General features: G+C 48.7%; 1 protein-coding gene across 1 annotated transcript in view; it reads right to left on the bottom strand.

Moving 5' to 3' along the window:
- Positions 1 to 401: 401 nt before the first annotated feature.
- Positions 402 to 15,960, bottom strand: part of CASQ2 (calsequestrin 2) — a 35,004-nt gene continuing 19,445 nt past the window's right edge. Inside the window, exons 4-11 of the mRNA XM_075723863.1 lie at positions 15,628 to 15,739; positions 14,105 to 14,178; positions 13,506 to 13,636; positions 8,749 to 8,794; positions 6,203 to 6,257; positions 5,410 to 5,510; positions 4,983 to 5,057; positions 402 to 602 (exon numbers count right to left, since the gene is read on the bottom strand). Of these exons, the coding sequence (XP_075579978.1) occupies positions 402 to 602; positions 4,983 to 5,057; positions 5,410 to 5,510; positions 6,203 to 6,257; positions 8,749 to 8,794; positions 13,506 to 13,636; positions 14,105 to 14,178; positions 15,628 to 15,739 (795 nt within the window). The remainder of the gene's footprint in view (positions 603 to 4,982; positions 5,058 to 5,409; positions 5,511 to 6,202; positions 6,258 to 8,748; positions 8,795 to 13,505; positions 13,637 to 14,104; positions 14,179 to 15,627; positions 15,740 to 15,960) is intronic.

Genomic DNA, 15,960 nt, shown 5'->3' with positions numbered 1-15,960 from the left:
TGAAGTGAGATTTGGTCTTTGGATGTTACGTGCTGGGCCAATGAGCATGGAAAATACAAACTGGCTCCCTGTGTCCCTCTGGCAGGGAGCAGGCAGGGGCTTTCCTCCTGCCCTGGGGGCAGATTCCCTGCAGATTCCTATTGTCCTTTCTAAGGAGGCATGATTTACAGCGGTGCTGGGTGCCTGCAGGCGCCGCCCGCCGCTGGGGCAGTCCCAGTGGCTCAGCACCACTGAGAATCAGGCCAGGGTGTCCCGGCAAGGGCAGGGGCAGGGGGAGCGGGGCAGGGGGGAAAGAGGAGCAGCGGTGCTTGCTGACGCTCAAACACAGGTCTTCCGATGGAGGGACCTGCCGCAGGGGGAGGCCTCTCAGCCCCCACAAGTCAAACTGCACAGAGTCACAGTTAGTCATCGTCGTCATCGTCGTCATCATCATCATCATCATCATCGTCATCATCATCGTCATCGTCATCGTCATCGTCGTCATCATCATCATCATCTTCAGTATTTATCTTCCCAGAAAGCACGTCCTCTATCCAGTCCTCCAGCTCCTCAGCCGTGGGCAGGTCATCGTCATCCCTGATCTCCATCCAGATGCTGTCAGCCTGCGGGGACAGGTGATGGGGGATTAGCCACCCCCAGAGACAGGGAAGAGATCAGGTTCGCTGCTATTGAGGGGGTAAGGGTTGGACCCACAGGTGGGATGCAGGGGTGGTGGTGGCATTAGCTCCTTCTCTGCCCCAGCCTGTGGGCAGGCTCAGCCACAGTGTCTCTCTGCCCACACACTGGGATTACCACTTCCCCCCTGAAGAGCCATTGCTTCTGACTAGGGGTCCATAAATGTGTGGTACTGTTTGCCCTGGGTTAGATGTGTGCCATTCCTCTCCTGCAGTGCCTACACCTGTGAGCAAGAGCACGGTCCGCCTGATGCATTATCCTCACCCTGTCTGGCCAGTTCTGTAGACTCCAAATCTACATAAAGAGAGCATAAAAAGACCTATGCCAGCTCCCCCTGCATCGCCTCAGTTCACAGGTTATCACAGCATTTCCCTCTTTCCTTCCAGAGCCCTTTTGGACCTATTCCTTTGAGCCTTTACACCCTGCTCTCAGCACCCCTTCTCCCCAGCCTCTTTTACCATCACCTTTGCCTCAGGATGTTGCTCTGGACTCTCCACATGTGATAGCGGTTGCTCCTCTTGGAAGAGCCCTTCCTCAGATCATCTCAACCATGCTCCCGCTGAAGAATGGTGAAAAATGCCAATGCCCTATACTACAGGTGCCCCCTGCTCTTTCTCTCCAGCTGTCTGTGTTACTTCCATAAACTGGAGGGGATAGGTAGATTCAGTAAGAAGATGCTGTCTAAAATGCAGTGAGAAGATGCTGTCTAAATTGCAGCTATTAGCCAGGGACAGGAAGCATAGCTTAGACGGTCTCTGAGACCTGGAAATGAAAGGTTTTCTCCCTGCTTTGCTGTAGTTTCCTTGGGTAAATGCCTGGGTAAGCCCCTTTCCCTTCACTGTCTCCCCTCTGTAAAATAGGATCAACCTCCTATTTCGCAGAGGTGCTGTGAGGTTATCCCGTTCAGCATTTGATGTTGCAGAAGCAAGTGCTTTTCATATGTCAGAAGAAAACTACTGGCTTTTGCAAATGCGACCCACTTCTTTCCCTTTCTGTGGTACCTAATTCTCTTTGTTGCATGGCTTGCTAAAAAGCCAGACCAATTCCTGCTGAGGGAAAGCTGTTTCTCCCTTACAATATTTTCCTCCTAAAACACTGAAACTGTAATAAAAAAGAGCTATGGAGAGGCATGCAGCCCTTGCTTCATGCAAATGATCTTGTCCCCAACCTCAGGACTGTTTGCGGCAAAAAGTGACACCTTTAAAGAAGGGAAACAGGAGTGGGCCCATTGCACCTGGAGAAGATGCTGTGCAAATAAAGCAGCAATATTTTGTAGTGTGTCATGGCCCTAGTCCTGAGCCACTACGATGAGATGGGCCAGTTGGGGCCACTGGTAGCTCTGGTGTTTGTATTGGCAGGTTTTTAGAGAAGCGATGGGGTCACAGGGGTTATGTCCACCAAAGCCAACAGCAATGTTTATTTTCACTCCATTGTGTAAGCCCCACTTTGTACTTGTGTAACTTGGCTGAATGCAGTGATGTAACACTGAAATAACGAAATGAGCTCAGTGTTTGTTTTAGATATCACCCGCCAACCTAGAACTTTCTTAAATCTCTCTCTTGAGGAATAGAAAACATACTTAAGTGGAATGAAATAAAAACTGCAAATACTATACTCAACAACCTGAAATATTTACTTTATCAAAGTTAGATAATGCATGAGTTTTTACAGGTCTCTGAGTGACTGTTGGATAATAAGGCATATGTTCCTGCCTAATACTGCTTTCTATATGATTCTCTTGCCACTGACAATCCAACTTCTATGAATTTCATTGCTAGCCGTTTTATGTAGCTTTGATATGATTTAAACACAGCCAACTGCAGTAAATATAATGAAGAGAGACACTGCGGGCTAGTAATAAGGGCAAAAGACTGGAAGACTTGGGCTCTATTTCTGGCTTGTCTCTTAATTTCTCATGATTTTAGGTCACAGGGGCTATCTTGGCCCTCTTCCCTTTTGTCTCTCCCTTAACAATTCTGCTAACAAGCCTTAACCCACTGGGTCCCCACCCTCTAGGTGTCTGTCCCATGGTCTGGTGGATGCTGTTCTATTACAGGTAAAGCACTGCTCACACCCAGCCAGTGCCACATCTAATCCATAACTCCCAAGCCAGCCTGTGCGCTTCCCTCTCATTCCCTTCAATGGGACAGGCAAGATCCAGGGCCTCCGCTTTCTTCATAATGCCATCACTTTGCCTTCCCTACCACGTCTCCCATCTTCTGGTCCTGCAACATTTGTTGTAACAGGAGGCACAATACTCTAGTACTCCCTCACTGTCCCTCTTTTTGTGGGGAGGTACAGGAGAGAGGACGTATGGACTGGGAGCAAGGTCGGTGGTGGAGCCAGGACAGGCGCCCAGCCCTGGACAGTTGTCCCAACTCTAAGTTCCCCTCTGCTCTCTTCTAATGAAACATCGGGTTCCCATACAGCTGAAATTTCAAACACAAAGTCAAGCACCAAATTACAAACACTTCTGCAGTGGAGAGATTTCTGCTTCCAGAGACAATTACATACCCACACATGTTCATTTTAAAAAGACTAAAACACCCAGCACTTAACCATAAAAAATAAACTAAGGTAATAAGCGAGCCAGGCTGGAGTGTGCTACGTTACATACTCTCTGATAGTCTGGACTGTTATTGTCAGAAAGAGGAAAAATGGTTTCTCTCCGTCGTCATGTCAGGGCCGTGATGCACATTACATTGCACTCAGCAGCTCTCCCCAGATCTCTGCTGGTGGGGGTCAGATGGGTCCCTCTCCCACCTGTCTTAAAAGCTCACAGTGTGTAGGCAACCTGACATCCCATGGCTTGCTGGTCTTGAGGCAACCATGGTAAAAACAGTAGCTGCCAGAAAGCTGGCCCGATAGCACAGCTGTGGATGCTGTGGGTACCACCACCGCAGCCGCGCCAAAGCAGCACCTGCCTGTGCAGCCCTCCCTCTGCAGCACTGCCGGCTGTGGGACAGTGTGGAAACCTTTCACTGCCACCGAGCATGGGGCGGACATAGAATCATAGAACGCTTTGGGTTGGAAGGGACCTTTAGAGGTCATCTAGCCCAACCCCCCTGCAGTGAGCAGGGACAGCTTTAACTACATCAGGTTGCTCAGAGCCCCATCCAACCTGACCTTGAATGTTTCCAGGGATGGGGCCTCCACTACCTCTCTAGGCAACCCCTTCCAGTGCTTCACCACCCTCATTGTACAAAATTTCTTCCTTATATCCAGTCTAAATCTATTCTTCTTTAGTTTAAATCCATTACTCCTTGTGCTGTCACAACAGGCCTTGCTAAAAAGATTGCCCCCATCCTTCCTATAGGCCCCCTTTAGGTACTGAAAGGCTGCAATAAGGTCTCCCCGCAGCCTTCTCTTCTCCAACAACTCCAACTCTCTCAGCCTGGCCTCATAGAGAGGTGCTCCAGCCCTCGGATCATTTTGGTGGCCCTCCTCTGGACCCACTCCAACAGGTCCATGTCCTTCTTGTGCTGGGGGCCCCAGAGCTGGATGCAGTACTCCAGGTGAGGTCTCACCAGACCAGAGTAGAGGGGCAGAATCACCTCCCTCCACCTGCTGGCCATGCTGCTTTTGATGCAGCCCTTCCCACCCAAACCCCTCCAGTACCACCTGCACGGCAATGACTGAGGAGGAGGAGGGCCTGGATGAACCCCAGTATACTCTCTTCGCCCCAGCAGGATCCCTCCATTACCAGTTTATGTCATACTCTTATTAAGGCTGTGTATTTATTTGGTTTTTTTCCAACCTGTGCAGTTTCTCCCTGTCATCTTTTCTCCCTGTTGTCTGTTGGGGACCATCCTTCCCTCCTACACTCAAGCTGGGCTGTTCTGCTTCTGCTGCAAAAACACCCTCCTTTTTCTCCTCTTCTCCTCCCCTAAGCATGGCTTGCTTTCTCCCCATACACACAGTTTTCCCCCACAAGCCCACCCAGATTCAGTCAGAGCAGGGCCCAATGGTGCATGCTGTGGGTTGAGGTGGAAATGTGAGACCTTGAAAACAAAAACCAGGCAAAGCCCTGAAGCTCAGACCACAGGGGCTGGTCCTGTCCTCAGCAGACATGGTTTGCATGTGACTTGGCAGCAGAAACATGCTCAGACCGAAGCCTGACATTGGAGGTGCTATGACTCCAGCTGTGTGTGGGAATGGTTAGGTCTTCACACTTTTTCCCAGAGAAAAAGCCTGGTCTACTTCCACTTAACAGCAGAAGTGCCACTGATTCCAGCGGACCTCAGATCCCGTCCTTTCTAGCACCCTAATCTTGGGGTCACTGGATTTTCTGGGCACATGCTACTCACATCTGTGACGTTCACCACTCCAATCTGTGGTCTGAACAGGTCAATCTTGAAGGTCTTCTCCCAGTAAGTGATCAGCTGCAGGAGAGAGAAACAAAGCTGAGACAAGGGCATCTGCAATACCCCATTGCATTAATTCAGCTGGCTGGGCTGTGGTGCAGGGACCGTGCATGGATGAGTGCACAGGAGAGAAGAGAGGCTGACCACAAGCTTGGGCCACCGCAAAGAAAAGTGCCAGCTCTGGGGATGTTCCCAAGACACCACCTTCATGGGAGGCAGATTCGAACAAGCAGCTATCAGGCATCACCTGTGTTCCCATTTCCCACCCTTTATATCCTGTGCATGCGCTGGGGCAATTCTTGTGCTCATGCATACACACATACCCATCCATGAATTAAACCAAGACAGGCAAGCAGCCCCTGCCACTCACCAGAGGAAAGTCGTCGGGGTCAATCCAGACAATGCTCAGGTCAGGATTATCAGTGTTGTCCCTGGCAACCTGCTTCAGGATTTCCAGGAACTCAAAACCATCTGAAATGATACATGAACTGCTGCAGCCCTCTCCTGCAAACATGCAGGCACTTTTCGCTTGCAGGGTTTTCAACTTCCCTCACCCCCCTATGGACACAGGAGTTGTTTATAGTTCTCATTAAAATGCTGTCTGCCAGCTCTTTCTGCTGATAATAAGGCTTTTAATTTCGAGCATCCTCCCCGGGTATTGAAATTAGTTACACATGAATTAAGTCTCGTAATCCTTCCGTGGAGTGGAACAATGTCACTATTTTCTTGTGGCGAGGGAGGAACTGAGCCCCCGAGAGGCCGAAGCTTTTTGGCACGCTGATGGTGCTGAGAAGCGCCAATGCCACAGCTTTTCAGGAGCTGATGCCCAAGGGTTTCCCACATGCACATCACATACCCAGCCCTCAGCGCTTTCCTGGAGCCACACAGCAAGATGGACGCAGAGTTAGGGAGCAAATCCTGGCACTGGGGTGGAGGGGATGACTTTTTTTTCCCCAGCCAGCCACCCATTTATATCCAGAATTTGAATCCCGGCTAGCACATCTGCTAGCATAAACACCCAGCAGCATCCCAGCTCCCCATCCCAGCAGGCTGGGGCTCCCCTTCTTGGCCAGGGCGTAGGGCTCCACAATGCAAACAAAGCACATGAAACGACACCGTCTTGAGTGATGGAGAGTCATGCAAGGAGGAAAACGGCCTCCTACCTGGGTCGTCTTCTTCAGCGAAGGCCACAATGTGGATTCCCTCCATGTCATCCTCCTGGAAACAACAAAACTATTACTGATGGGCCAGGGAGGGAGGACAGAGTCCGGGTGGTTGCTGGAGATGAGGAGTGGTGGGATGCCTTCAAACGAACAGGATGATTGCAAAGGGAGGCTTGACTGGAGCCCCACCGAGACATCAGAAACAGGAGCTGCGGTGAGGCTGAGTTGTAGAGGTATTAGGTACTGAAGCAGGTAGTTTGGGTAGTGTTGCTGAAACCCTTCAGCTAAAAATGAGGTGGGCACCCTGATGGCAAAAGCAAGGGAGTTTCTGATGGTGTGGGGCAAAACCTTGCCTGCAGAGAAGCCCAAGGGCTCTCTAGCATGGGAATATGGGCTCACCCTCTACACCCGAGGCCACCTACCCTCATTAATTTGCAGCTGTCAGTGCATGGTTTGTGGGGAAGTAAATATCTGCCACCATGTTCAGACCACAAACAATGCTGCTTTGGAGCCAGCAAAGGAGGTTTCCTCGCAACATGAGAGGTGAGGTGGCTCACTTGGACACCTTTCAGAAGGTGAAGGGTCTCTGCTTTAGATGAGGGTCTCTGTGAAGAACAAGGGGAATTGAGTGGGAAGCTCATTTCAGGGCTCCAATGAGTGGAGAACAGAAATGACAGCCTGGTGGACTGCTTTTCTCTGTGAGACACGTGAGTAATGGGTAATGATATTGGCAAAGGCCAATGGATCTGCCGGCCGGTTCATCATCCACCTGCTATGAATGTCATCTCCGAATTATCCCACAGATCAGCTTTGCCTTCCTCACCCGCTGCTGGTCCCCGTTTCCATTTCAATTGGTTTTAATGCGAGAAAAAATTCCCATCTAAATGCTAATTTCTTTTCCCTTCTGAGCCCAGAGGTGACAAAGCCACCATCAAAAACTGAAAGCAAAAAAACCCCTGAAAGATTAAGTGGAAAACATTATCTTTAAAAACAATAGCAGATGCTGGGCCTTTGCTGGTGTCTTCAGGGAATACATTTTCACCGGGGCATTCTAGGCAGATTTACTTGGGATTCAGACCACTTACAGCTGGCAAAATCTACACTGTTGCTTTTTCTCCATATTTTCTCACAGCATTGTCAGAGAGCAAAATAAAATAAAAAAAAAAGCAATATATAATTATATATATAGCCATATAATACAGCTATATTCTGACCTCCAAAGCAACAAACAAAACTGGAGTAATTCCAGTGAAGGCATTGGGGATGTTCTGAACTTTCAGCGAGATCAGAATCCAGCCTGTTGTCACCTGTAGGTACGAGTCCCCTGCTTGTAGCAGAGGCAAGCTCTGCGTTCCCAGGCTGCTGGTAAAGGGCACATCCCATCACTGGCAATTCACACTTTTCCTGAGGCCATTTGAGAATATATTTAGTATAAAAGAAAAACCACTGCATGTGAAGTTTGCATCCCAGTGAAGCCCCATGAAAAATCTTTGAGGGACTTCAATATCTCTGGGAAGCTATCTTCTATACAGAATCTGTATTTCAAAATAAAATGAAAAGCTATCATGCCTAAGTGACTCATAACTCCTGATTCAGTTTTACTACCTCTTGCCTTGTATTAAAGACTCCCAAGGTTTTTGGCGCTTCAGAGTCCTGCAGTGTTCCATGTTACACAGCCAAGCAAGGAGGCAACTGAATGCTGTTATAAATGTGCCGAGCTTTCTGGAGGAACGACTGCATCTTCCTTAGTGTCTGTAAAGCACCTGTTCAGCTTTGTTTTTCAGCATTCAGCTGGTACTTGAAGGTCCATGACTGGCTATTAACATTATACTCATTCACAGTAAAGGGATAATTTATGATACATGATTTTTCTTTCATTTTCACCCTCTGCCTTTTTCCCCCCACACTTGCAGACCAGGGGAGTCCTCTGTGTGCGATCAGTGCCAAACTGCTGGTTAGTTCTTCATAATCGCTGACTTGCAGCTTGCTCACACCGTGAGAAGTGCAATCAATGCATGATTTGCTCTGTAATCTATATAATTAACCGAACTGCCTGCCTTTGCTTGCATTTTGAATTGTACAACTGCTCTGGTACAATTTCCATGAGTCATCCATTCAGTACAACCTCTGTAGCTCACCCAGCAAGCAGGCTGGTGTCACCCCACCACCAACACTGATGCCCATTAGATAGGATAGAGCATCCTTGGGAATGATGCTCTCCATAGCTATGTCATAGCTATATCTGGCCGCTACAGAGGCTCAACACCCGCCTGGCACAGCTGGTTAGCTTTCCGTGTTCTCTCTGTGGAGGAAACAGGACCCAGATCGGCTGTCCACCACTGCTGAGCAAAGCATCTGAGCACACTGTTTGAACTCAGGCACTGGGCATCATAACCAAGGCTTTCCCTTCTTCCCAGAGTGGGGAAAGAGGCTTTGCAAGGAAGGAAAGATAATCTTTTGCCCAGCCAGAGGCTAGAGCTTTTGAGCAGTGGTTTCTTGTTGGAAGCTAGCAGGGGACACAAGGCTTCCCACCCGCGTGTGCTTACCCACGTCTCAAACATGTCCTCTGGGCGCAGTTTCCTCAAGGTGGCCCTGAAAAGAAGACAGACACTCTTTGAGGACACATCCAGCACCGTCACATATGACGCTGCCAGTGTCACAGAAAAGGTCACGATGGCACATTTGGTTGGTGGCTGGAGTTGGTGCCGTCAGCCACCATGATTTGAATGCAAGCTTGGGGGCACAGCAGGTCAACTTACGCTTTTATTTATGGTGGTAAAACCCTGCCCTTGCCCCCACTGGAGTCACTGCAGACGCTATTTGTGCTTGGGAAGATGAGATGGCTCTCTGTGCCAGGGTACACGGGTAAATGAGTCCCACACATGGCAGATTGTTCTGTCCATGCTGAGAGCAGAAGGTGACCCATTCACTTGTGTGTTGCAGTCCCTGGGACATTCCTACTGGGCTTTTCCCTCCTTTTCTCCAGGTTTTACCCTAGCATAATTCCACTATAAAAATCCTTCCAAACTCTGCTGAAGCAAAGAAGACAGAACAACCTCTGGCAAGAAAATTTAGATCATAATAACTGCTGGCAAGAAAATTTAAACCATAAGACTGGCCAAAGCAAATATTTTTGAGAAGTAGTTCATAAAGGACAAAAAAAAAAAAAAAGAATAGTAAATGTTTTCAGACACATCCATAGCAGGAAGCCTGTCAGAGAGCCTGGCAGGCTGAGAGGTGACTGGGGTGTTAAAGGGGCACCCAAAGAACACAAGGCCATAGCAGACAAGCACAAGTAAAGTTAATCTTTGCACCTCTGCCCACTCTGGCATCAAGCGTTCATGGATGTTCCCCCAGCAGAGCGGGTCTCCCTGGCAGACCAGCCCCAGGAGCTGTTGGCAATGAGGTGTCCATCGATGAGGTCCTAGAACAAATTGACAAAGGGAGTAGCAGCATTGCCAGGACCAGGTGGCATCAATGAGATGTGTAACCTGTCGCTTCAGTTTGCCTTGCTACCAGTGCAGTGGAAACAAGGAGCAATTTTTAGAGGTTCCTAAAGGACCTGAGGAGGACTAGAAGAGTAACTTCCTTATGGGCATGATGCTACCAGAAAAAGTAGAGTTAAGAGACATTTGAAGGAAAATGATGTGATAGGACAAGAGACATATGGCCTTTAAGAGGCAAATCATGGCCATGGATCTGCTGGAGTTGCCAGAGCAAGTCAACAAGTGGGCAAAGTTATGCTGGTCAATGCAGTGAACTGCCTTCAGAGGACCATTGGACAAGGTCCTTTACTAAAGGGTCTCAGAGAAACTAAGCTGCAGTTAGATGAGAGGAGAGGTCCTCCTGTGGATTCATGACATTGGAAGATGAACGGTGGAGATGAATGGTCAGTTTTCATGACAGAGGGAATTAACTAATTAAGATTCATAGCATATGCTTTAGCATAATCATATGAATAACATATTCTCACATAATCTGAAAAAGATGGAAAACAGAAGTATGGCAGCATTTCCTCATCACATCCAATTCTTCAGACAACCAACACAGGCCTGACTATGAGGAGATACAGAGGGATCTCCTGAGACTTGAGTGTCTGCATGATAGACATAGGAAGTAATGCACTTGCAGAAAATCAACCCTGATTATACAGGTGCAACAATGGATTCTAAATTAGTTATAATTAATTATTGCCTCTCAGGAAAGGGGCCCAGGTGTCACAAATTGAGAAAGCATCAGTTCCAAAGGCAAAAGGCAAAAAGAACATTACAAACAGTTGGAAAAACACATCATACTGTTATAGCAATGGACAACTACACTATGCACCTCCACAGTGAATGTTTTTGTGGTTCTGGTCATCCCATCAGAGAAATTATATGGGACAACTGAAGAAGGGACATGGAAACATGGCAGTAGTGAACAAAGGTATGGAATGACCTCTGTTTGGGGGAGATTAAACAGATGACGACTCTTTATCTCATAAAAGAGGTGAATGAAGAGGATACTAGCAGGGCATACAGTCTAAAAAATCAGGAGTGGTAAAAAAAAGAAAAGTGAAACAGGGAATGGCTAGTCATTGTTCCTCATAACACCAGAGCTAGTAGGCACACAGTTAAATTATTAGGTAGCAGGTATAAACTGAACAAATAGGAATGCTCTTTTGATGCAATGCATAATTCAGCCACTGACCTCATTACAATTGGATACTTGCAGCATCAAAATAGAAATGAGGTAAAAAATTACTATAGAAATTGAAGAAATAGTCACTAAGCACAAGATCAGGGATACAATTTCTGACTCAGCAAGTCTCCTCATTGCTGATTGTCAGAAACTGGAGATTGTATCAGGTGAATGCATGTTATGTACTTGTACCTGGCTTTCAAGATGCTTTCCCTAGCCATTCTCTGGGGGCATTTTGTCTTGGAGAAAGGAAACTTGGTGGGAAGGATTTGATCACACCCACGTGTACTGATTGTTGTGGAGTTACTCAAGATTTACTCTGTTTACTCCTCAGTGCTGGAGGGAGTGAGTTAAGCAGGGTTTAGGCAAATAAGAGGGAGCAGAATTCAGACCCCACACCACTACACCACAATTACAGAGAATGGCGGGGCCTGGGGTGGTGGTGTAGGGGTGTCCACCCCCAGCATTTTGCATGCAAAATAGGCATAAATCCAGAGGCCTCTTGCTGCAGGCAGAGGAAATACCATGTAATTTGTATTTGTGCAACTGAGAGCAAAATCTGTGCTGAGACCTCAGGGTCACAGCACCCAGCCACCATCCCCAGATGGACACCTATTGACCTTGGACAAGTCACCCCACTGTGCTGAACACTGGCTTCCTGACCTGCTTGGGAGAGGATGAACTTTCCCACCACTGCCTGCAGCTGCCCAGGGAAGCATCATCCAGGAGGCTGCCCCTGGGCTCCTCCTGGGCACATGCTTCAGCTCCTGTCTTGAGGCTGCAATGAGAGCTCAGCAAATCCCAATTTCCATGCAAGGCTGGAGCAAGAGGTGGTGAAGCCTGCCTGGCCACGGCAGCAGGCAGCCCTTTTTGGAAGAGCTGTGTAAAGCATGCCAAAGAGCCTGGGTACTGCTGAGCACTGGGAGCTTTTCCCAGTGATGTGATGGGACTCCTTCTGCAGGATGGAGAGGTGGCAGCGGGCCTTTGCACCTCAGTGGAGGGATATCCCATGCCTGCCACCTGGGGTGAAGCAAGAAAGTCTGCTGTGTGAAGGGGAGGAGGCAAGTGGTCCTCTACATCTTCCTGCAGAGCAGAAGATCCTGCCAAATTGTCTATAGGGAACCAGCATGTGGCAGCTGCTGAGGTAGCTTCGTTTTTCTCTACAGGCCTGATCTTCTCTGTGTCTGACTAATTCCACTTCCAGCCTTTGGAAGTGTTAACTGCTGGGAACATGTCACTGTCACCCCAAGGTTTTTCCCCTGCCATGGCAGCACCTTGGCAGGTCTGGGATTTCAGGCGTCCAATTTCATGAGATTCCTTTTAATTCCCTTCTGAGCCTTGGCACCTGCAAAATACATGACCCAACCCCTTGCTCCTACCAAGCACAACATCTTGAAATATGTAAGACTTGGGGGGCTTCCACTGCAATTTTGTGCTGGTGGGGAGCTTGCCTTATTAGGCCAGCACTTAGCTGACTGTGTTTAATCAGCCTCCTGATACTGCTGCCTGACAGAAAGAGCTTGGAAAGAAAGACGGGAAGGACTGAGGTCAGGAGGTCCAGGAGGTCAGCAAAGTGACCTGCGAGTACATGGGAGACAGAGGACTCCTTCATATTTCAGAAAAAGCAGCGATCTGTTTCCAAGTCTGGTGACTTGCAGACTCTGGAGATGATCTCCTGTCTCTAAACTTTCTGTGTGTGAACACAAACCTCCAGGTCAGCCCAGTTTGGGTTCCCTTATCAGTGTCAGTAGCCCTGCTTTTCTTGAACTCTTTTCTGGTCCCTTGAATATCTGCTGGGAAATGCAGTTGCAGAAGCAGCAGATAACCTGCATGACTATCCTGTGCCGTATTTTTAAAGGTGTAAAAATACAGCACCTCATAGGTAGCCATGCCCTTATATTTAACACTGTGCTTTTACACGGGATCAGCCTCTCCAGTCGCTTCCAGACTGTTGGTGGCCAAGTCCCTAAACAACTGCAATAAACCTGATCACAAAAAGCACAGAGCATCCACAGCTCCCACTGACTTGATCAAATATTGTAGGTGCTCAGCACCTTTGCAGATGAGGACTAAGACAGCCATAACAGCAATGGCTTCCTCTCTGCACCTGTGGTCAGCAGGGGTCCCTTAGTCCATCACAGTTCCTCTGAGCTTGGTCTGAGTTCAGAACATGCCTACAGACATAGCTGATGTCAGGAGAGGGATATACCTGTTAGTTAAGCTGTTTTGGGGAAGGAGGGGACTGGACAGAATTTGGTTTTGGCTTGAGAGGCCTTGGAGAAGATAATCTTCTGTAACAAACCTAAATTAAAAGCATGGGCAAGTAGGGCAAGGCTTCTGCTCTCCATTGCCTGCAAGCTTCCCTGCTCTTTGAGGGAGTACTAACCAGGGAGGAGGAGGAAGGAAGCTGTGTTGTCACAGCCCCATGGTGGCGGGCTGATTGCAGCAGATACACCTGTGGGAGTAGGAAAAGACCAGACAAAATCTCAAACCTGGGTGAGCAAATCAAAAGGTGGTTGTCATCCTAATTTTTACTGAGAGTGACACCCTAGAGGGGCAAGCCTGCAATGACAGATACCTTTACCTGCTTCCCATGGCTGGGAGTGTCCTGTGTGCTACATACCTTTTGTGTTCCTTCACAAATTCAACCAGCTCCTCTTCTGTGTAAGGCTTATCGGGGATGTGAACAGGCTCATCCATAAACGGTTCATAGAAGTCCACCTCATTCATCTTCAGACCTAGCTTCTTGGCAACCTGTTGCAGTGCAGATGGTCAGAGGTGAGTGAGCCTGATGTGCCTCTTTGCCTACCCAGAGTCTCTCCCGGTGGCAGAGCTGAGGTCAAGGTGCTTGCTCTCTTTCAGAGCGTGCACTCTTAGGAGTGGCCAACAATATATGATTAGATCTTTCCTTGGTCAAAAAAACACTGGTGCTCTCTACACTACTGGTCTCAAGCACTGGAGCAGAGCAAGGCCAGAGTCAAGGTCCCACAAACCTAATGGTGCTGGTTTCTAAACTCAGACGAGGACCTGCCTCCATGCTGCAGCAACAGCCTTCTATATTGTGACAGGGCCAAATCCAAATGTGAACACCAATACCACAAATTACAGGAATGCTGAAGATGAGAAGCTGGAGCCAGATATTAAACCTGGGAGCATCCCGAGCTTCTGGAAAATAGGTGGTGGAGGCTGTGAGCTCTCATGGTGAGGTCCGTGGATGCTTACCCCTTTGTCAAAGGTGGCAAAGAACTTGATGTACGGCTGGAAGTGTTCAGCGGCTTCTTCAAATGCCTTGTAATCTGGAAGGAGAAAAGGGAGATGAAGAAAAGATTTCACAGGCAGCTGGCCATGCTTTGGTCAGCACAGAACGCACTAGGGAAGAACAAATATAAATTATTGCAAAATACATCAGATGACGGCACTGTTTCTTCCACCCTTCCAGGGTTTACAAACAAGGACAATTTCATGTGGAGCAAACAGGACACATGTTGTGTAGCTCCACAGTGCTCAGGAAAACTACAGATCCCAGCATGGCATGCTTAACCGCGGCTGAAATCGGCAGCCCTGCGAAGCAGGTACAGGGGCTGCAACTCCAGCCTGTTGATAGGGGTGTCTGCAGCTGCCCTCTTGCACAAACAGTAGTTCAGCCTGGGAAATACATGGAGTTAGTCCAGCATTAATGATTGCTGCCATTCCCTAAACAGTCACCAAGCATAATTAGACATGCTCCTCTTGCTGCAGGAGGAGGGGGCAGGAACAAGGTATGTTTTTACTGTTACTGGTATCAGGTCCTCAGCTGGGGTCAGGAAGGATGCTCTCAGCCTGGTGGGAGCTGTGTATAGCAGGTATTTCTCACCTTTCTTCAAAATACTTATTACTGAACAGCATTAGGGGCACATCCCTGTCTGAGCTGCCCTGCAGCCCATTTTGAGTGGGTGAGAAAGCTGAAGGGAGAGGTGGATGGGCTGTTGCATTGCAGCAGACCTGGTGATACGTTGCTTGTTCAGGTAGGAATACCATCTTTTTGTGAAAGGCAAGCCTTGCAAGTGTGGGGTGCATGCTGCCAGTACCGCCCGGAGAGCCAGGGGAGCTCTTGGGGTTGGCAAAGGAGACTGCTGGGGCTTGCCAGGGAAAGTCTCGGGCAAGGGCTTCTCAAGACTCAGGAAAGCTGATGGTTTTGCCTGGAATGGTCCCTGAGTTGCATATCCTTCAGGGCATGGGACCAGCCTCTTCTCAGTCTTGAGCTCCAGCAAGGAGAAACAGGTCAGTGCCTCTGCTGGGCTGCCCTAAGGTGTCCTGCTTACTGCTACTGTATGTTTGCCACGTCAGTATTTAATGTGTGTCCACCTCTGTCCCTTTGCCTCCTTCCCTCTTTCTTTGACATTTTGGGTGCACTACTCGTAAGAGGGGGAGCTTTTCTCCCTTTAGGTGCTCACCCAGTGTACTGTAATCTCAGCTGATTTTGGGTGAGGTAGACTTAATTTACTTCAGGAGCCCCTGGATTATCGCCCCCTTCTCCTGGCAGCAGACACCTTGCAGAAGGGTCACTGCTGTTGGTGTAGGAATGGGGTCATGCATAGCAACAGCAGAAACTTGCCTGCAACCCCACCTCATCCTCCAGCAATTTTGGCACTGTCACAGCCTGCCATATACCCCTAACACCCTTAATGTTCATGCAGAAGAACCAAGGTCCAACCCCAGCGCCCCGAGCCAGGCTCCAAGCCCCACGAGGAACACATTCATCTTACGTTCAGAGTCTTCTCCTTTGAAGTAGCCGATGAGTTTGATTTCCTCATCGATTTGGTCAAAGGCCTGAAGCTCCAGCTTGTTGTTTATGATCTCCACAGGGTCTTCTAGCAGCTGCCATGACAAATGCATTTGATAACGCTATGATTTGCAGCACCAACCTATGCCTGGCAGGCTGTGTCACTAGCAGCCTAAGTGGGGAGAAGGAGGTCACCCAATTTCTCTGCTGCTGGAAACCCTACTTAGTGCTCTCTGCCTTAATGTGAGGAACCAAGAGATGCAGGTCACCTTCAGAGGGAGCCATTAGTAGGTTCACTGCACAGGTTGAAGCATCA

This window comes from Pelecanus crispus, chromosome 1 (assembly GCF_030463565.1).
Source record: "Pelecanus crispus isolate bPelCri1 chromosome 1, bPelCri1.pri, whole genome shotgun sequence".
Taxonomy (NCBI): domain Eukaryota; kingdom Metazoa; phylum Chordata; class Aves; order Pelecaniformes; family Pelecanidae; genus Pelecanus; species Pelecanus crispus.
This window is presented reverse-complemented; position numbering and strand designations above follow the sequence as displayed.